At 42.5% G+C, this 20,605-nt stretch overlaps 1 protein-coding gene across 28 annotated transcripts; it reads right to left on the bottom strand.

The window, feature by feature from the left end:
* Positions 1-170: 170 nt before the first annotated feature.
* Positions 171-18,406, bottom strand: LOC118381412 (C-type lectin domain family 4 member K-like). Of its 28 annotated transcripts, none has more exons than XM_052516915.1 (10): positions 17,620-18,406; positions 17,249-17,342; positions 16,946-17,047; positions 14,491-15,318; positions 9,672-9,796; positions 9,345-9,469; positions 2,930-3,686; positions 2,578-2,617; positions 1,741-1,820; positions 171-1,500 (listed from the first exon to the last, which is right to left on the bottom strand). In XM_052516915.1, the coding sequence occupies exons 1-7, from the start codon at positions 17,761-17,763 to the stop codon at positions 3,533-3,535; spliced, it is 1,572 nt and encodes a 523-aa protein (XP_052372875.1). In that variant the 5' UTR covers positions 17,764-18,406; the 3' UTR covers positions 171-1,500; positions 1,741-1,820; positions 2,578-2,617; positions 2,930-3,532. The 28 variants fall into 28 exon arrangements, with proteins under 28 accessions (XP_052372875.1, XP_052372870.1, XP_052372872.1 ...); XM_052516910.1 differs by lacking the exon at positions 2,578-2,617 and adding an exon at positions 2,141-2,260; XM_052516912.1 differs by lacking the exons at positions 1,741-1,820; positions 2,578-2,617 and adding exons at positions 1,621-1,700; positions 2,812-2,851 and having other exon boundaries at positions 2,970-3,686.
* Between the last annotated feature and the right edge of the window lie 2,199 nt (positions 18,407-20,605).

The following is a 20,605-nucleotide window of genomic DNA, read 5'->3' as shown; positions in this document are numbered from 1 at the left end:
TACCAGAAGAAGGCGCAGCAGCGCCTGGTCATACCTCAGGAGGCTGAAGAAATTCAGCTTGTCACCAAAAGCACATACATGGTCAAACTTCTACAGATGCACAATCGAGAGCATCCTGGTCTATAGTGCTGTATATTACCGCCTGGTACGGCAACTGCTCCGCCCCATCAACCGTAAAGCTCTCCAGAGGGTAGTGAGGTCTGCACAACGCATCACCGGGGGCAAACTACCTGCCCTCCAGGACACCTACACCACCCGATGTTACAGGAAGGCCATAAAGATCATCAAGGACATCAACCACCTGAGCCACTGCCTGTTCACCCCGCTATCATCCAGAAGGAGAGGTCAGTACAGGTGCATCAAAGCTGGGACCGAGAGACTGAAAAACAGCTTCTATTTCAAGGCCATCAGACTGTTAAACAGCCACCACTAACATTGAGTGGCTGCTGCCAACACACTGTCATTGACACTGACCCAACCCCAGCCACTCTAATAATGGGAATTGATAGGAAAATATGTAAATATATCACAATGCTACCTTATATAATGTTACTTACCCTACATTATTCATCTCATATGCATACGTATATACTGTACTCTACATCATCGACTGCATCCTTATGTAATACATGTATCACTAGCCACTTTAACTATGCCACTTTGTTTACTTTGTCTACATACTCATCTCATATGTATATACTGTACTCGATACCATCTACTGTATGCTGCTCTGTACCATCACTCATTCATATATCCTTATGTACATATTCTTTATCCCCTTACACTGTGTATAAGACAGTAGTTTTTGGAATTGTTAGTTAGATTACTTGTTGGTTATCACTGCATTGTCGGAACTAGAAGCACAAGCATTTCGCTACACTCGCATATTAACATCTGCTAACCATGTGTATGTGACAAATAAAATTGGATTTGATTTGACTGTGCTTGCGCAAAATAGTTCGCTGCGTCATCTAGATATGTGTGCAACAAAAGTTCAACATTCACCTTATGTTACCATTTCTGTCACCCCTTCACGCATACAGTTTGACGTATGCGTTCGATAAACCCAACGTATAAACCACACAGAACGCACTGAAACAGCCTCTGCAACGCAATTGTCAAAGGCAACGCAGCGTTCCATTGGAAATTAATAAACTTCTGGTGTCCCAAAACGCAAATCACAGTCAGTGTGTTCAACGCGTAGGATATAAGAGAACGCGCACTAACGCTCTGGACCAGAGCTATGGAAGGAGGAACTGAAGTGCAAGCTCCAATCTATTTCGCCAGGTGGCGACAATAGTCCAGACAAAGTATCAATGATTTTCTACACACCCGTACACCAAGGCTTTTGCACTATTACAGCATACATGGTCTACTGACCTATTATATTACCAGTACAGCATACATGGTCTATACTGACCCATTATATTACCAGTACAGCATACATGGTCTATACTGACCCATTATATTACCAGTACAGCATACATGGTCTATACTGACCTATTATATTACCAGTACAGCATACATGGTCTATAGTGCTCCATTATATTACCAATACAGCATACATGGTCTATACTGACCTATTATATTACCAGTACAGCATACATGGTCTATACTGACTTATTATATTACCAGTACAGCATACATGGTCTATAGTGCCCCATTATATTACCAATACAGCATACATGGTCTATACTGACCTATTATATTACCAGTACAGCATACATGGTCTATACTGACTTATTATATTACCAGTACAGCATACATGGTCTATACTGACCCATTATATTACCAGTACAGCATACATGGTCTATACTGACCTATTATATTACCAGTACAGCATACATGGTCTATACTGACTTATTATATTACCAGTACAGCATACATGGTCTATACTGAGCCATTATATTACCAATACAGCATACATGGTCTATACTGACTTATTATATTACCAATACAGCATACATGGTCTATACTGACTTATTATATTACCAGTACAGCATACATGGTCTATACTGACCTATTATATTACCAGTACAGCAAACATGGTCTATACTGACTTATTATATTACCAATACAGCATACATGGTCTATAGTGAGCCATTATATTACCAGTACAGCATACATGGTCTATACTGACCCATTATATTACCAGTACAGCATACATGGTCTATACTGACCTATTATATTACCAGTACAGCATACATGGTCTATACTGACCCATTATATTACCAATACAGCATACATGGTCTATACTGAGCTATTATATTACCAGTACAGCATACATGGTCTATACTGACCCATTATATTACCAATACAGCATACATGGTCTATACTGAGCTATTATATTACCAGTACAGCAAACATGGTCTATAGTGCATTATATTACCAGTACAGCAAACATGGTCTATATTGACCCATTATATTACCAGTACAGCATACATGGTCTATACTGACTTATTATTTTACCAATACAGCATACATGGTCTATACTGAGCTATTATATTACCAGTACAGCAAACATGGTCTATAGTGCCCCATTATATTACCAGTACAGCAAACATGGTCTATATTGACCCATTATATTACCAGTACAGCATACATGGTCTATACTGACCTATTATATTACCAATACAGCATACATGGTCTACTGACCCATTATATTACCAGTACAGCATACATGGTCTACTGACCCATTATATTACCAGTACAGCATACATGGTCTACTGACCTATTATATTACCAGTACAGCAAACATGGTCTATACTGACCTATTATATTACCAGTACAGCATACATGGTCTATAGTGACTTATTATATTACCAGTACAGCATACATGGTCTATACTGACCTATTATATTACCAGTACAGCATACATGGTCTACTGACCTATTATATTACCAGTACAGCAAACATGGTCTATACTGACCCATTATATTACCAGTACAGCATACATGGTCTATAGTGACCCATTATATTACCAGTACAGCATACATGGTCTATACTGACCTATTATATTACCAGTACAGCATACATGGTCTATAGTGACCCATTATATTACCAGTACAGCATACATGGTCTATACTGACTTTGTACTGTTAAATAATAAGCTGTTACGTTTCTTTGCTAATACATCAGGATTTCTATTACTTAAGCTGCTTCGCCAGTCCACTTAAATCCATAACAGTTTCTGATAATATAATGTTGGGATTTCATTACAAAATAAAACATAATCTAGTCACATTGGATATCCAAATGAGAATTTTAGGCTGTTTATGTTGCCGGCTGGGTTTTGAACCAGGGTCATATGTGCAAGAACAGACTGTGTTAGCCCACCACAGAGTGTGTTAGCCCACCACAGAGTGTGTTAGCCCACCACAGAGTGTGTTAGCCCACCATGCTCAGATAAGGGTCAATTTACCTATGTTTTTCCCCCCAATCACTTTGCCAAATTTTCACAAGAATGAGTTTAACACAAACATCTAAAACAGATCATCAAAATGTCTCATGTTTCAAAACTCTAAACACATAATTACAATGTGGACGTTGTCTTCTCACACATCCAGTGGATATTCGTTGTGCATGGTACGTCGTTCCAACTCTTTAGTGGGTCTGATGCCTTCTTTGAGAGATGAGCGCAGTCTTCAGCCTGATTTGCATCGTTTGGTTCCCCATCCCTCCAATACCTATAACAAAACAGATGGCAAAAAGTAGTCAAAAAAGCAATCAAACAGGCTACAGCACAGATAGTCAGATGGTAAAGTCACATGGAACAACACCACAGATAATCAGATGGTAAAAGTCACATGGAACAACACCACAGATAATCAGATGGTAAAGTCACATGGAACAACACCACAGATAGTCAGATGGTAAAAGTCACATGGAACAACACCACAGATAGTCAGATGGTAAAGTCACATGGAACAACACCACAGATAGTCAGATGGTAAAGTCACATGGAACAACACCACAGATAGTCAGATGGTAAAAAGTCACATGGAACAACACCACAGATAGTCAGACGGTAAAAAGTCACATGGAACAACACCACAGATAGTCAGACGGTAAAAAGTCACATGGAACAACACCACAGATAGTCAGACGGTAAAAAGTCACATGGAACAACACCACAGATAGTCAGACGGTAAAAAGTCACATGGAACAACACCACAGATAGTCAGACGGTAAAAAGTCACATGGAACAACACCACAGATAGTCAGACGGTAAAAAGTCACATGGAACAACACCACAGATAGTCAGACGGTAAAAAGTCACATGGAACAACACCACAGATAGTCAGACGGTAAAAAGTCACATGGAACAACACCACAGATAGTCAGACAGTAAAAAGTCACATGGAACAACACCACAGATAGTCAGACGGTAAAAAGTCACATGGAACAACACCACAGATAGTCAGACGGTAAAAAGTCACATGGAACAACACCACAGATAGTCAGACGGTAAAAAGTCACATGGAACAACACCACAGATAGTCAGACGGTAAAAAGTCACATGGAACAACACCACAGATAGTCAGACGGTAAAAAGCCACATGGAACAACACAGATAATCAGACGGTAAAAAGTCACATGGAACAACACCACAGATAATCAGACGGTAAAAAGTCACATGGAACACCACAGATAGTCAGACGGTAAAAAGTCACATGGAACACCACAGATAGTCAGACGGTAAAAAGTCACATGGAACACCACAGATAGTCAGACGGTAAAAAGTCACATGGAACACCACAGATAGTCAGACGGTAAAAAGTCACATGGAACAACACAGATAATCAGACGGTAAAAAGTCACATGGAACAACACCACAGATAGTCAGACGGTAAAAAGTCACATGGAACAACACCACAGATAGTCAGACGGTAAAAAGTCACATGGAACACCACAGATAGTCAGACGGTAAAAAGTCACATGGAACAACACCACAGATAGTCAGACGGTAAAAAGTCACATGGAACACCACAGATAGTCAGACGGTAAAAAGTCACATGGAACAACACAGGGAAACAGAAAGTAAAAAGACATCCAACACACATGACATTTACATTTGAGTCATTTAGCAGACACTCTTACCCAGAGAGACTTACAGTTAGTGAATTCATCTTCAGATAACTAGGTGGGACAACCACATCTCAGTCATAGTAAGTACATTTTTCCTCTGTAAAGTAGCTATCAATCAGCAAAGTCAGAGCTAGTAAGGTAAGGTAAGAGCTAGTAAGGTAAGAGCTAGTAAGGTAAGGTAAGGTAAGAGCTGGTAAGGTTATGTAAGAGCTAGTAAGGTCAGGTAAGAGCTAGTAAGGTCAGGTAAGAGCTAGTAAGGTAAGGTAAGAGCTGGTAAGGTAAAAGCTAGTAAGGTAAGGTAAGAGCTAGTAAGGTAAGAGCTAGTAAGGTAAGGTAAGAGCTAGTAAGGTAAGAGCTGGTAAGGTAAGGTAAGAGCTAGTAAGGTAAGGTAAGAGCTAGTAAGGGTGGAAAAAGTCAAGTGTGAGTGTTAGTTCATGAAAGGCTTCTGGGTGGGTGTGGTGTGGTGGGGGGGGGTATGTGGGATGATTTAAGCTACTTTCTGAAGATGTCAGCTTTCAGATGTTTTTTGGAAGATTGTTGTCCTAGCTTCAGGGGGAAGAGATTGGACTGGGCATCCGTAAAGGTGGGAGGGCCCAGAGACCAGAGGTGGGAGAACTGAGTGCCCGGGTTGGGAGAGAGTTGGTCAGAGACCGCACGCTCAAGTGTTTTGGACAGAAAATTTAAAAAAGGAAACCGGTCTGTAGTTTTTGATGTCAGAGGAGTTGAGTGTTGGTTTCTTGAGGAGAGGAGCGGATCGGGACATTTTGAAGTCAAGAGGGGACGCAGCTAGTGGTCAGGGATGAGTTGATGAGGAAAGAGAGAAGGTCTCCAGAGATGGTCTGGAGGAGGGGATGGGGTCAGGTTGTCGGGTGGGAGTTACATTTTCCTCCCTTTTCACTCAGCTGCCCACAGCCCTGTTCTATAAGCTCGCAATGAGTCACAGCCACGGGGCAGGAGGGGAGGGCCGAGCCGGCCAGGGAGAGGAAAGGGGACAGTGTGAGTCATATGATGTGGAAAGGGAGGAGAGTAGGGTCAAAAAGGCAGAATCGAGAGACAGGAGGGAGAAGGATTTAGCAGAAGGGATAGAAGAGGAGAGAGTAGAGAGAGAGAGAGAGAGAGAGAATGAAGAGAGAATGAAGATTGAGACGGCACATGACCATCTAGATAGGTGCTGAGTGGTTAGAGTTGGAGGAAAGGGAGACAGAAAAGGAAACAAAGTAGTGATCAGAGACCTGGAGGGGGTTGCAGTGAGATTAGGAGGAGAACAGAGACCTGGAGGGGGTTGCAGTGAGATTTAGGAGGAGAACAGAGACCTGGCGGGTTGCAATGAGATTAGGAGGAGAACAGAGACCTGGAGGGGGTTGCAGTGAGATTAGGAGGAGAACAGAGACCTGGAGGGTTGCAGTGAGATTAGGAGGAGAACAGAGACCTGGAGGGTTGCAGTGAGATTAGGAGGAGAACAGAGACCTGGAGGGTTGCAGTGAGATTAGCAGGAGAACAGAGACCTGGAGGGTTGCAGTGAGATTAGTAGGAGAACAGAGACCTGGAGGGTTGCAGTGAGATTAGCAGGAGAACAGAGACCTGGAGGGTTGCAGTGAGATTAGGAGGTGAACAGAGACCTGGAGGGTTGCAGTGAGATTAGGAGGAGAACAGAGACCTGGAGGGTTGCAGTGAGATTAGCAGGAGAACAGAGACCTGGAGGGTTGCAGTGAGATTAGCAGGAGAACAGAGACCTGGAGGGTTGCAGTGAGATTAGGAGGAGAACAGAGACCTGGAGGGTTGCAGTGAGATTAGCAGGAGAACAGAGACCTGGAGGGTTGCAGTGAGATTAGGAGGTGAACAGAGACCTGGAGGGTTGCAGTGAGATTAGGAGGAGAACAGAGACCTGGAGGGTTGCAGTGAGATTAGCAGGAGAACAGAGACCTGGAGGGTTGCAGTGAGATTAGGAGGTGAACAGAGACCTGGAGGGTTGCAGTGAGATTAGGAGGCGAACAGAGACCTGGAGGGTTGCAGTGAGATTAGGAGGCGAACAGAGACCTGGGGGGTTGCAGTGAGATTAGCAGGAGAACAGAGACCTGGAGGGTTGCAGTGAGATTAGGAGGAGAACAGAGACCTGGAGGGTTGCAGTGAGATTAGGAGGAGGACAGAGACCTGGAGGGTTGCAGTGAGATTAGGAGGAGAACAGAGACCTGGAGGGTTGCAGTGAGATTAGTAGGAGAACAGAGACCTGGAGGGTTGCAGTGAGATTAGCAGGAGAACAGAGACCTGGAGGGTTGCAGTGAGATTAGGAGGAGAACAGAGACCTGGAGGGTTGCAGTGAGATTAGCAGGAGAACAGAGACCTGGAGGGTTGCAGTGAGATTAGGAGGAGAACAGAGACCTGGAGGGTTGCAGTGAGATTAGGAGGTGAACAGAGACCTGGAGGGTTGCAGTGAGATTAGGAGGAGAACAGAGACCTGGAGGGTTGCAGTGAGATTAGGAGGAGGACAGAGACCTGGAGGGTTGCAGTGAGATTAGGAGGTGAACAGAGACCTGGAGGGTTGCAGTGAGATTAGGAGGAGAACAGAGACCTGGAGGGTTGCAGTGAGATTAGGAGGAGAACAGAGACCTGGAGGGTTGCAGTGAGATTAGGAGGAGAACAGAGACCTGGAGGGTTGCAGTGAGATTAGTAGGAGAACAGAGACCTGGAGGGTTGCAGTGAGATTAGGAGGAGAACAGAGACCTGGAGGGTTGCAGTGAGATTAGGAGGAGAACAGAGACCTGGAGGGTTGCAGTGAGATTAGTAAGAGAGCAGAGACCTGGAGGGTTGCAGTGAGATTAGGAGGAGAACAGAGACCTGGAGGGTTGCAGTGAGATTAGTAGGAGAACAGAGACCTGGAGGGTTGCAGTTAGATTAGGAGGAGAATAGAGACCTGGAGGGTTGCAGTGAGATTAGGAGGAGAACAGCCTCTAGTAAAGATGAGGTCAAGCGTATTGCCTGCCTTGTGAGTGGGAGGGGACTGGGGAAAGATGAGGTCAAGCGTATTGCCTGCCTTGTGAGTGGGACTGGGGAAGGTGAGGTCAAAAGAGGCAAGGAGGGAAAATTAATCGGAAATGAAGGAAATAAATTAATCAAAGGCCAACGTCAGGAGGTGTAAATCACCAAATACGAAGAGCGGTGACCCATTGTCAGTAAATTGTCAGTAAATGAGCTTTAAAGTGTCAAGCTCATTGAGTAACTCTCTAAGGGCACCTGGTGGGCGATAGATAACAACAATGTTAAACTCAAGTGGACAATTGACAACATGAAACTGAAATGAGAAGATGGACAGGTGAGAGAGGGAGACAAGAGAACATCTCCACTTAGGAGAACTGAGTAGTCCTGTGCCATCACCACGACGACCAGATGCTCTCGAACTATGAGAGAACACGTAGTCAGATGAAGAGAGAGCAGCTGGAGAAGCAGTGTTCTCTGGGGTGATCCTTGTCTCTGTCAGGGCCAAAAGGTCAAGGGACTGAAAAGCAGCATAGGCTGAGATGAACTCTTTGTACTTGATCGGAAAACCAGGAACTCCACATGGGTTGTGTGTGCAGGGTACACTACATTAGAAGGATTGTAGTGGAAGGGTGGGGACTGTCTGTAAAGCCTACAGGGAGAGCAGTGAACAGGTATAGAACACACTAATAGTCACCAAATCTACAAAAGAGCAAAATGAGTTCATCAGAAAGGAGCTGGGTAAGACACTCAAGTGAGAGAGTGGTGTGGAGCCTTCCTCTGCAGAACAACTCGGCAGAACCGCCTTTGTTTCGATGACCATCTTAGTTTTGGCAACAAGACCACCGCTGACATGACAGCTGCTGCTGAGGAAACAGGGGAGACTGAAGTACGGAAGTACTAACACTAAATGCTAATTGCCTTTCAAAGGTGAAGAACACACCTCCCGGTGCTCATTTCTGATTGCCTAGAAGAGGAGAAACCACTCCCCCTCCAATACAACCACTGATTACCAAAACAACAACAGTCCCAAATGGCCCTGCCCCTTAATCCTGGTTGATGTGTCAACAATCATCTGGAAGTTATGAGCAGTAAGCAGTCAACGCACCAAGTAGGCTACTGGGAAGACAGGCAGCACTTAAAGTAGATGGATGGCCCTAACTATAGAAGCACATAGAAACAGACAGTAAAAAGTCATCCAATACCAACACAGATAATCAGACGGTAAAAAGGAATTGTTAGGAATTAGACTGTAAAATATCATCCAGAACAGGTCCACTCACGTAGTGACAGGAGCTGACGATTGGTCTAATGCGCCATCGTTAATCCACTCCCAAACCCCCTCTGTATTGGTGTCATGGAAACCAAGATAGATTTCCAGGCATCCACTCCATTCATGGATAAATTCCTATTGTTTGTCACAAAGAAAAGATCTTGAATCAAATACAAACATGCTTTTCTGTCAGGATTATTCACGTTTTATTGTGGAGGGGGGGCTTGCAAACATTGGTTAAAGATAGCGACATGATAAAGTGAAAAACAAAACAGGAGCTGAAATAGAAACAAAATGTTGAAATTATCAAAAATATAATTGACTAACTCCCTCTCACCTGTTCCTCTTTGCTGTTAATGATCACCAGGTGTGCTCCTCGTCCCAGACAGTCCTGCCTGCTCTCTGTCCAGGATTTCTTCTCAGTAGAGAGGTAGTACAAACTGGACTTAAACTTCTTCCATCCTTGGGGACAGGAGCGTAGAGGTTATTTCATGACAAACCCATGATAGCGATCACATTTGTCTACATCAGGGACAAAATAGCACCTTATTCCCTACATAGTGCACTATTTTCCACCAGGACCCAAATGGCATGGTGGTTTAGAAATAACAGCGTCCTTGGTGACTTTCAGTGGGAATGGAAGCTGGTCCTTTCAGTTCCCCAAAATGTTTTGACCTAGATTCAATCAGATCAAGTGTTAAGGCGACAGCAGACAGCTGCATAGTGGATGTTTTGGTGGAGGTTGAACTGTGTTAGATCTGTGAGTGGCTGCTCTTGCCATCAATGTCACGAAGCCACACACTTGTGTTAGAAGTTCAGAACGAGAAAGTGTAGACTGTATAGAAATGACGCTCAAATGGAAAAATCATTCAAATAAATCATGGGTATTTGGGTTTGAAAGTGTAAACAAGGCTGCATGGGATCTCTTAATGCAAATCTGTGTAGCCAATGGCAATGTCTGCATTGGGTACACTGAGTGTACAAAACATTAGGAGCACTTGCTCTTTCCATGACATAGACTGACCAGGTGAATCCAGGTGAAAGCTATGATCTCTTATTGATGTCACCTGTTAAATCCACTTCAATCCGTGTGGATGAAGGGGAGGAGACGGGTTAAAGATGTTTAAGCCTTGAGACATGGATTGTGTCTGTGTGCCATTCAGAGGGTGCATGGGTAAGACAAAATATTTAAGTGCCTTTGAACAGGGTATGGTAGTAGGTGCCAGGCGCACCGTTTTGAGTGTGTCAAGAACCGCAAAACTGCTGGGGTTTTCGCACTCAACAGTTTCCTGTGTGTATCAAGAATGGTCCACCACCCAAAGGACATCCAGCCAACTTGACGCAACTGTGCATTGTAGTCAGCATGGGCCAGCCTCCCTGTGAAATGCTTTTGACACCTTGTAGAGTCCATGCCCCGAGGAATTGAGGCTGTTCTCTGGGTTAAAGGGGATGCAAGTCAATAAGGAGGTGTTCCTAATATTTAATACACTCAGTGTACAATGCCAGGAGCTGCTTGTGGATTTGACAGCTCTAACGCAGTTCCACCTCTGACACCATCAAAACAACTGCTATGTGGATGTCGGCTAAACCGGATCTGATTAAATACACCCCTTACTGAACATTAACTGATCTGCTCTAGTCTATTTGAAATATCCCAAACTCCAAAAATATGCTTTCATTGGTTGCTTTCCTTGGTTGCTTTCCACAAAAAAAACTTTTTTTTAACAAAAAAAGTCTGACCCCTACTTACTGAGAAATGAACCATCACATCAAAAGGTAGTTTTTAATTCATCAACACAGCTCCATCCTGTTTACTTTCCAAACACTGGGAAGACACACATGACAAACCTAATGCCTACTCAGCTGCCTGGTATCAACTGATAAGCGTCCACAGCCAGCTGCCTACTCAGCTCTCTGGTATCAACTGATAAGTGACCAGAGCCATCTAAGTACGCAAAAATCTGTCTTTGCTGACAGATCTACTTGTTTTTGCCAACTCTTTGAATAATCTACATCAAGGGTTCTTTAACGTTTTCAGCTCAAGATCCAAATTAGAAATTGGCCTTACTCCCGTGACCTAAATTGTCCTCCAATGACCCAAATTATGAAGAAACAGTGTGTAGATGTACTCATAACTTGCAACCCACCTCCCACATGCTCAGGGCCCACTTTCGGACCCGACCCATAGTTTAAGAAACTCTTGTCTACATGCAGAGTAACGCACAGTTAAAAATCCATTGTGTTGGATGGGAACAGCATATGTTAAAAATGAAATAACACTTATTTAGAGGTAATCCAATGGATTACATTAAATTACTTGTATTGTAATCCGTCCAACCCCGATCTGTAAAAATACAGTAAATCAAGCGCACCTAAAAAAAAAAAAAAAAATGTTTGAAAACAATTAGGCTACTATTTGGATCAAGCCAGGCCCCCAGTGTCCGGTTTGGAGCATGAAGTCAAGTGCTGTAATGAATTTCCTCCTCTTCTTCCGAAGAGGAGAGGCGAAACGGATCAGAGGACCAATACGCGGCGTGGTAATTGTCCATGGTTCTTTTTTAATGCGTAAAGGTACACATGAACAAACTAACAAAAAAACAAGAAATGTGAAAACTCAAAACAGTCCTATCTGGTGAACACACAGAGACAGGAACAATCACCCACAAACACACAGTGAAACCCAGGCCACCTAAGTATGATTCTCAATCAGAGACAACTAATGACACCTGCCTCTGATTGAGAACCATACTAGGCCGAAACATAGAAATAACCAAAACATAGAAAAACAAACATAGACTGCCCACCCAACTCACGCCCTGACCATACTAACTAAATACAAAACACAGGAAATAAAGGTCAGAACGTGACAAGTGCTCTGTTGGTCGCCCACTGCATAGCAAACTAGCGGTGCCCAAAAAAAGCCTAAATCCATTACGATCGCTAGAACGGACCCATTTTTAAAGATACTGTTTTGAGCTCAATAATTTGTTTACTAAGATCAAGTTTGATCCCCTATGTGAATTATTTTTAAATTCTCTACAAATTGGGATATTTAATTAAATAGTGATAAATTCTGATCACTATATTGTCGTCACCACAGGACCACGTCCTGACACAGACCAATCACGGGCCGGCAGGCTTAGAGGAGGCTCACGCCCTCATGTACGTGCTCTCAGGCAGGATGAAAACGACTACATCGACCATGATGCTTTGCTAGTGACGGCTGCTTTCAACATGATCGTTAGCGATTTTCTGGGTAACATTCAGTCCCATTCAGCAATATGGCTTCAAATTAAAACACTTCCGGATTCAGCCATTGGAACTTATCCATAAGAAAGAAGTGGACGACGTCAGCGTTATCACTATGTACTGGTCTTAATGTCTATGGATCTAGCAGATCTGGCGTACAGTCAATTGATCTAGCACAGTGGTTCCCAAACCTTGTATAGTCCCCGTACCCCTTCAAACATTCAACCTCCAGCTGTACCCCCTCTAGCACCAGGGTCAGCACACTCTCAAATGTTGCTATTTGCCATCATTGTAAGCCTGCCACACACACGCTCTATACTATACATTTATTAAACATAAGAATGAGTGAGTTTTTGTCACAACCCGACTCGTGGGAAGTGACAAAGAGCTCTTATAGGACCAGGGCACAAATAATAATATAATAATAATAATAATCAATAGTTTTACTCTTTATTTAACCATCTTACATATAAAACCTTATTTGTTCATCAACAATGGTGAATAACTCACCACAGGTTAATGAGAAGGGTGTGCTTGAAAGGATGCACTTAACTCTGCAACTCTGTTGTATTAGAGAGAGTCTCAGTCTTAAATACTTTTCCACACACAGTCTGTATTTAGTTTTCATGCTAGTGAGGGCCAAGAATCCACTCTCACATAGGTACATGGTTGCAAAGGGCATTCCTGTCTTAACAGCACTGTTTGCCAAGGCAGGATACTCTGAGCGCAGCCCTATCCAAAACATCTGGCAGTGGCTTTTGATTCAATTCTATTTTCACAGAACTGCTTGTTGCAATTTCAATGAGGCTCTCTCGTTCAGATATCGGTAAGTGGACTGGAAGCAGGGCATGAAAGGGGTAACGAATTCAGTTGTTTGTGTCGTCCTTTTCAGGAAAGTACATCCGTAATTGCACACCCAGCTCACTCAGGTGCGTCGCTATATCACATTTGACATTGTCCATAAACTTTAGTTCATTTGCACACAAAAAAATCGTACAATGATGGGAAAGACCTGTGTGTTGTCCTTGTTAATGCAGACAGAAAATAGCCCCAGCTTCTTAATCATAGCCTCAATTTTGTCCCGCGCATTGAATATAGTTGTGGAGAGTTCCTGTAATCCTAGATTTAGATCATTCAGGCGAGAAAAAACATCACCCAGATAGGCCAGTCGTGTGAGAAACTCATCATAATGGCTTGCATGATGACGAGTTTCTCACACGACTGGCCTATCTGGGTGATCTAGGATTACAGGAACTCATGGTGTTTATACTTGCGTACTATTGTTTGTACAGATGAACGTGGTACCTTCAGTTGTTTGAAAATTGCTCCCAAGGATGATCCAGACTTGTGGAGATATACAATTTTTTTCTGAGGTCTTGGCTGATTTCTTTTGATTTTTCCATGATGTCAAGCAAAGAGGCACTGAGTTTGAAGGTAGGCCTTGAAATACATCCACAGGTACACCTCCAATTGACTCAAATGATGTCAATCATTTTCTGGAATTTTCCAAACTGTTTAAAGGCACAGTCAACTTAGTGTATGTAAACTTCTGGCCCACTGAATTTGTGATACAGTGAATTATAAGTGAAATAATCCCAATGTAAACAATTGTTGGAAAAATGAGTTGTGTCATGCACAAAGTAGATGTCCTAACCGACTTGCCAAAACTACAGTTTGTTAACAAGAAATTTGTGGAGTTTTAATGACTCGAACATAAGTGCATGTAAACTTCCGACTTCAACTGTAAATGTACTGTTTGAAAATGTGAATCATTTTAAAAAAAAAATGTGAATCACATTTTTATTTGGCGTACCTCCGACGGCATTGCGCATTCCCCAGTTTGGGAATACCTAATCTAGCAGATCTGGAGTACCACAAAACAGTCAAGTCATATTCCAATTTCTTACCACAGCTCTGTTTGTTTAGCTCTTCCTTCAAGTGGTCTCTCTCTTTAGTCAGGGTGTTGTAACTGGTCTGTAACTGGTCTCTCTCTTTAGTCAGGGTGTTACTACTGGTCTGTAACTGGTCTCTCTCTTTAGTCAGGGTGTTACTACTGGTCTGTAACTGGTCTCTCTCTTTAGTCAGGGTGTTACTACTGGTCTGTAACTGGTCTCTCTCTTTAGTCAGGGTGTTACTACTGGTCTGTAACTGGTCTCTCTCTTTAGTCAGGGTGTGGTAACTGGTCTGTAACTGGTCTCTCTCTTTAGTCAGGGTGTTGTAACTGGTCTGTAACTGGTCTCTCTCTTTAGTCAGGGTGTTACTACTGGTCTGTAACTGGTCTCTCTCTTTAGTCAGGGTGTTACTACTGGTCTGTAACTGGTCTCTCTCTTTAGTCAGGGTGTTACTACTGGTCTGTAACTGGTCTCTCTCTTTAGTCAGGGTGTGGTAACTGGTCTGTAACTGGTCTCTCTCTTTAGTCAGGGTGTTACTACTGGTCTGTAACTGGTCTCTCTCTTTAGTCAGGGTGTTGTATCTAGTCTGTAACTGGTCTCTCTCTTTAGTCAGGGTGTTGTAACTGGTCTGTAGCTGGTCTCTCTCTTTAGTCAGGGTGTTGTAACTGGTCTGTAACTGGTTTCTCTCTTTAGTCAGGGTGTTGTAACTGGTCTTTAACTGGTTTCTCTCTTTAGTTGGGGTGGTGTAACTGGTCTTTAGCTGGTCTCTCTCTTTAGTCAGGTTGTTCAAACTGGACGTCTGGAATCTCTCTGCAGAGTAGTAATGACCAATGACTCGGGTATCTGTCGAAATAAAAACATATAGATTTTTTTAAACAATATTCTAAAACAAAATTCAGCCACACAAGTGGATATAGTATACACATGTGCTTACATCACTGAGGACAAAACAGTAATTTCCCCGTTGTGGTCCTTTGAACATCTAAGTATTAAACTACTGATGATGAAGAATGTATACTCAGCAAAAAAAGAAATGTCCTCTCACTGTCAACTGCGTTTATTTTCAGCAAACTTAAAATATCTGTAAATATTTGTATGAACATAAAAATATTCAACAACTGAGACATAAACTGAACAAGTTCCACAGGCATGTGATAAACAGAAATTGAATAATGTGTCCCTGAACAAAGGGGGGTCAAAATTAACAGTCTGTATTTGATGTGGCCACCAGCTGCATTAAGTACTGCAGTGCATCTCCTCATGGACTGCACCAGATTTGCCAGATAGCCCTCACCCTCCGATCCAACAGGTCCCAGATTTGCTCAATGGGATTGCGATCCGGGCTCTTCGCTGGCCATGGCAGAAAACTGACATTCCTGTCTTGCAGGAAATCACGCACAGAACGAGCAGTATGGCTGGTGTCATTGTCATGCTGGAGGGTCATGTCAGGATGAGCCTGCAGGAAGGGTACCACATGAGGGAGGAGGATGTCTTCCCTGTAACGCACAGGGTTGAGATTGCCTGCAATGTCAACAAGCTCAGTTCAATGATGCTGTGACACACCGCCCCAGACCATGACGAACCCTCCACCTCCAAATCGATCCCGCTCCAGAGTACAGGCCTTGGTGTAAACGCTCATTCCTTCAACAATAAACGCGAATCCGACCATCACACCTGGTGAGACAAAACCGCGACTCGTCAGTGAAGAGGACTTTTTGCCAGTCCTGTCTGGTCCAGCGACGGTAGGTTTGTGCCCATAGGCGACGTTGTTGCCGCAGTGATGGGACCCCGGCATCTCTGATGATGTCTGGTGAGGGCCTGCCTTACAACAGGCCTACAAGCCCTCAGTCCAGCCTCTCTCAGCCTATTGCGGGGACAGTCTGAGCACTGATGGAGGGATTGTGCATTCCTGGTGCAACTCGGGCAGTTGTTGTTGCCATCCTGTACCTTTCCCGCATGTGTAATGTTCGGATGTACCGATCCTGTGTAGGTGTTGTTACACGTGATCGGCCACTGCGAGGACAATCAGCTGTCCATCCTGTCTCCCTGTAGCTCTGTCTTAGGTGTCTCACATTATGGACATAGCAATTTATTGCCCTGGCCACATCTGCAGTCCTCATGCTTCCTTGCTGCATGCCTGAGGTACGTTCACGCAGATGAGTAGGGACCCTCGGCATCTTTCTGGTGTTTTTCAGAGTCAGTAGAAAGGACTCTTTAGTGTCCTAAGTTTTCATAAATGTGACCTTAATTGCCTACCGTCTGTAAGCTGTTAGTGTCTTAACAACCGTTCCATTAATTGTTTATGGTTCATTGAACAAGCATGGGGAACAGTGTTTAAACGCTTTACAATGAAGATTTGTGAAGTCATTTGGATTTTTACTAATTTTCTTTGAAAGACAGGGTCCTGAAAAAGGGACGTTTCTTTTTTACTGAGTTTATTAGTGAAAACATAATAAACGTATAAACTTACAGTAGACAGACAGGCCTATGATCCCAGCCAATAGGAGGACACACAGCAGCCCCAGACACACTGCAGCAACTCCGGATGGTCTCTTCCACCACTGAAAGTTAGCTGAAGCTCAAGGTATTATAAACTCTCTCGGGTAATGTTACATTTTTTTATATCATCCAGAATTGTGAGGGGACTAATAGGTACTCGTCTGAGAAAGTGGTTTGTGTGTGTGTGTGTGTGTGTGTGTGTGTGTGTGTGTGTGTGTGTGTGTGTGTGTGTGTGTGTGTGTGTGTGTGTGTGTGTGTGTACTTGCATTGGTACCTGAAAATGTAACACCGATGTAATCCTTTTTTCTGGGCTTGTTGGCATATGTGTCTTTGTCAATATCCATGGTCTGCATTGTTGGATTCTCCACCTGTGTTTGTATAGATTGTCTCTTACATTTTTACACTCAAAATGTGTATCTGTGCCTTATGTATCGTTACTTGAAGTACTGGAGGTGAGCTTGACGTAGTTGATTTACTACAGAGGAAACAATGGGATAGTCCCAAACGTACAAACTCAATTAGTGATTACTCTGCTTAGGTCAAATATTAATATTTTAAACATAAAGTTGTATATATCTAACCCCCCACAGACAGTGCATAACAGTAGCATGTATTAATCAGGTGAAATGAGGAAGAAAATCTTACCACGGTCTTTGAGAGTTGAAAAGAAATGCGTCCAAATATATTACATTGGTGTGTGAATATGTCCAACGTAACCAGATGAACTGAGTGAGCACGAAATGTAAGATTGGAGTTGTGTGGTTTTTTTTTGTCCAAACCACTGCACATTTTGTGTCAACGTCAGCATATCCTTTACCTTATTTGGCCAAACAATTATGAACTAATATACCACTGGACAATAGGTTCAGATACAAGGTATCATGTGGTTAACTTGGGCTTATCCAGAAAGTGTGTGAGTGGTTGGAAACAGGCAATATGTGTAACTAAAGTTCACAGTCAACTGAAAGTTCAAGTTAGAGAATACTGCACAGAAATGTGGGGTCATTTGGACTGTTAAAAACACATAAGGACACTTAACAATGCTCAATCACTACATTGTGTTAGGCTTGTCTTAACAACGAACCATTATAGACCGTAACAATGCTCAATCACTACATTGTGTTAGGCTTGTCTTAACAACGAACCAATATAGACCGTAACAATACTCAATCACTACATTGTGTTAGGCTTGTCTTAACAACGAACCAATATAGACCGTAACAATGCTCAATCACTACATTGTGTTAGGCTTGTCTTAACAACGAACCAATATAGACCGTAACAATACTCAATCACTACATTGTGTTAGGCTTGTCTTAACAACGAACCAATATAGACCGTAACAATACTCAATCACTACATTGTGTTAGGCTTGTCTTAACAACGAACCAATATAGACCGTAACAATACTCAATCACTACATTGTGTTAGGCTTGTCTTAACAACGAACCAATATAGACCGTAACAATACTCAATCACTACATTGTGTTAGGCTTGTCTTAACAACGAACCAATATAGACCGTAACAATACTCAATCACTACATTGTGTTAGGCTTGTCTTAACAACGAACCAATATAGACCGTAACAATACTCAATCACTACATTGTGTTAGGCTTGTCTTAACAACGAACCAATATAGACCGTAACAATACTCAATCACTACATTGTGTTAGGCTTGTCTTAACAACGAACCAATATAGACCGTAACAATACTCAATCACTACATTGTGTTAGGCTTGTCTTAACAACGAACCAATATAGACCGTAACAATACTCAATCACTACATTGTGTTAGGCTTGTCTTAACAACGAACCAATATAGACCGTAACAATACTCAATCACTACATTGTGTTAGGCTTGTCTTAACAACGAACCAATATAGACCGTAACAATGCTCAATCACTACATTGTGTTAGGCTTGTCTTAACAACGAACCAATATAGACCGTAACAATGCTCAATCACTACATTGTGTTAGGCTTGTCTTAACAACGAACCAATATAGACCGTAATAACATTTATTTTCTTCATTTCATCTGTTATGATTATGTCATATTTTATGCATTGTCTGATTCGTATGTAATGTGTTAGAAGCTCTGGGGCGATCAAATACATACAGGACAGCTGGTTTAGAGATATGGAATTTAGGCATTAAATATGAATGTTTTACCTAATAGGAGCATGTGTTGCTAGTTGGGCAGATGTTGCACCTTTGGGACCATCCCATTGGTTCCTTTGTACTGGTTAAGATGAATCATGCTAACCTCACGTTTTTGACGTCTGCAAACGCAGGTGCAGTTGAGAGCAAATAATCAACCAGTCCTTCAATTCACAAGTGGCTGAAACTATCTTGAGTGGAGCGGCAAGCGAATAAATTATATATTTTTTAAAAATATGACTAATATTATTTGTTTTGAATTCTGCCCAGGTCATGAGGCCCCTTGATGAAATGAGGCCTGAGATAATTCCCTCTTCTACCTAAGGCTAAGTCCGCCAGTGGGGAGGAGGGAAGGAGAGGCGAGAGACAGCAACCGACAAAGCCAACTCGCGCTATAGCAGACTAATAGCTGCCATAGCTAGGTTATTTATCATCCAATATGATTAGGTAGTACCTGTCTTGACTGAATCAAACCGGGAGAAGCTAGTTAATAACTAGCTAGCTAGCTAGGCTAATTAAAGCTGCATGTGTTTTCTAGTCCTACAGCTACAAATAACAGCAACTCCAATGAGAATATGAATTATTAGATGGTTCAGGATTATGGCAATGAAGCCCTTTATCTCCTTCTCCAGAGTCAGATGGACTGGACACCATGTTTATGTCTCTGCATGAAGTTTAAAGGAAGTTGCTTAATAGCTTTATCGCAATTGCTAACTAGTGTTAGCGCAATGACTGCAAGTCCATGGTATCTACTAGCATGCTAGTTTGCATTGGCACGTGAAACTACAGTGCCTTCAGAAAGTTATCACACCCCTTGACTTGTTCCACTTTTTTGTTGTGTTTTAACCAGATTTTTCTATAAGTACCTCATTTCTGTACCCCACACATACAATTATATGTAAGGACCCTCAGCCGAGCAGTGAATTTCAAACACAGATTCAACCAAAGACCATGGATGTTTTCCAAGGCCTCCCAAAGAAGGGCACATATTGGTAAATGGGTTAAAAAATATAAAAGCAGACATTTAATATCCTTTTGAACATGGTTATTAATTGCACTTTGGATGGTGTATCAATAAACCCAGTCACTACAAAGATACAGGCGTCCTTTCTAACTCGGTTGCCGGAGATGAAGGAAACCACTCAGGGATTTCACCATGAGGCCAATGGTGACTTTAAAACAGTTACAGAGTTTAATTCCTGTGATAGGAGAATACCGAGGATGGATCAACAACATTGTAGTTACTCCACAATACTAACCTAATTGACAGAGTGAAAAGAAGGAAGCCTGTACAGAATAAAAAATATTCCAAAACATGTGTTCTGTTTGCAAAAAGGCATTAAAGCAATACTGCAAAACATTTGGCACTTTTTTATTTTTCTTAAAAAATACAAAGTCGCAACACAAGCGATATTCGTTATTCTTCCATTGGTCATTCAAATGTGTTAGCCAGATAGGGTTATCTAGACAT

Source organism: Oncorhynchus keta, unplaced genomic scaffold, assembly GCF_023373465.1.
Source record: "Oncorhynchus keta strain PuntledgeMale-10-30-2019 unplaced genomic scaffold, Oket_V2 Un_scaffold_5451_pilon_pilon, whole genome shotgun sequence".
NCBI classification, from domain to species: domain Eukaryota; kingdom Metazoa; phylum Chordata; class Actinopteri; order Salmoniformes; family Salmonidae; genus Oncorhynchus; species Oncorhynchus keta.
This window is presented reverse-complemented; position numbering and strand designations above follow the sequence as displayed.

Bases quoted from the DNA above. Each gene is read 5' to 3' on its own strand.
- LOC118381412 (XM_052516897.1), bottom strand. From the start codon at position 17,763: ATGTGCAGTGGTTTGGACAAAAAAAAACCACACAACTCCAATCTTACA. The intron at 17,048-17,248 runs GTACCAATGCAA...CTTGAGCTTCAG, and splicing joins CATCGGTGTTACATTTTCAG to CTAACTTTCAGTGGTGGAAG. The intron at 9,797-14,490 runs GTAAGAAATTGG...CCTGTCCCCAAG, and splicing joins GCTAAACAAACAGAGCTGTG to GATGGAAGAAGTTTAAGTCC.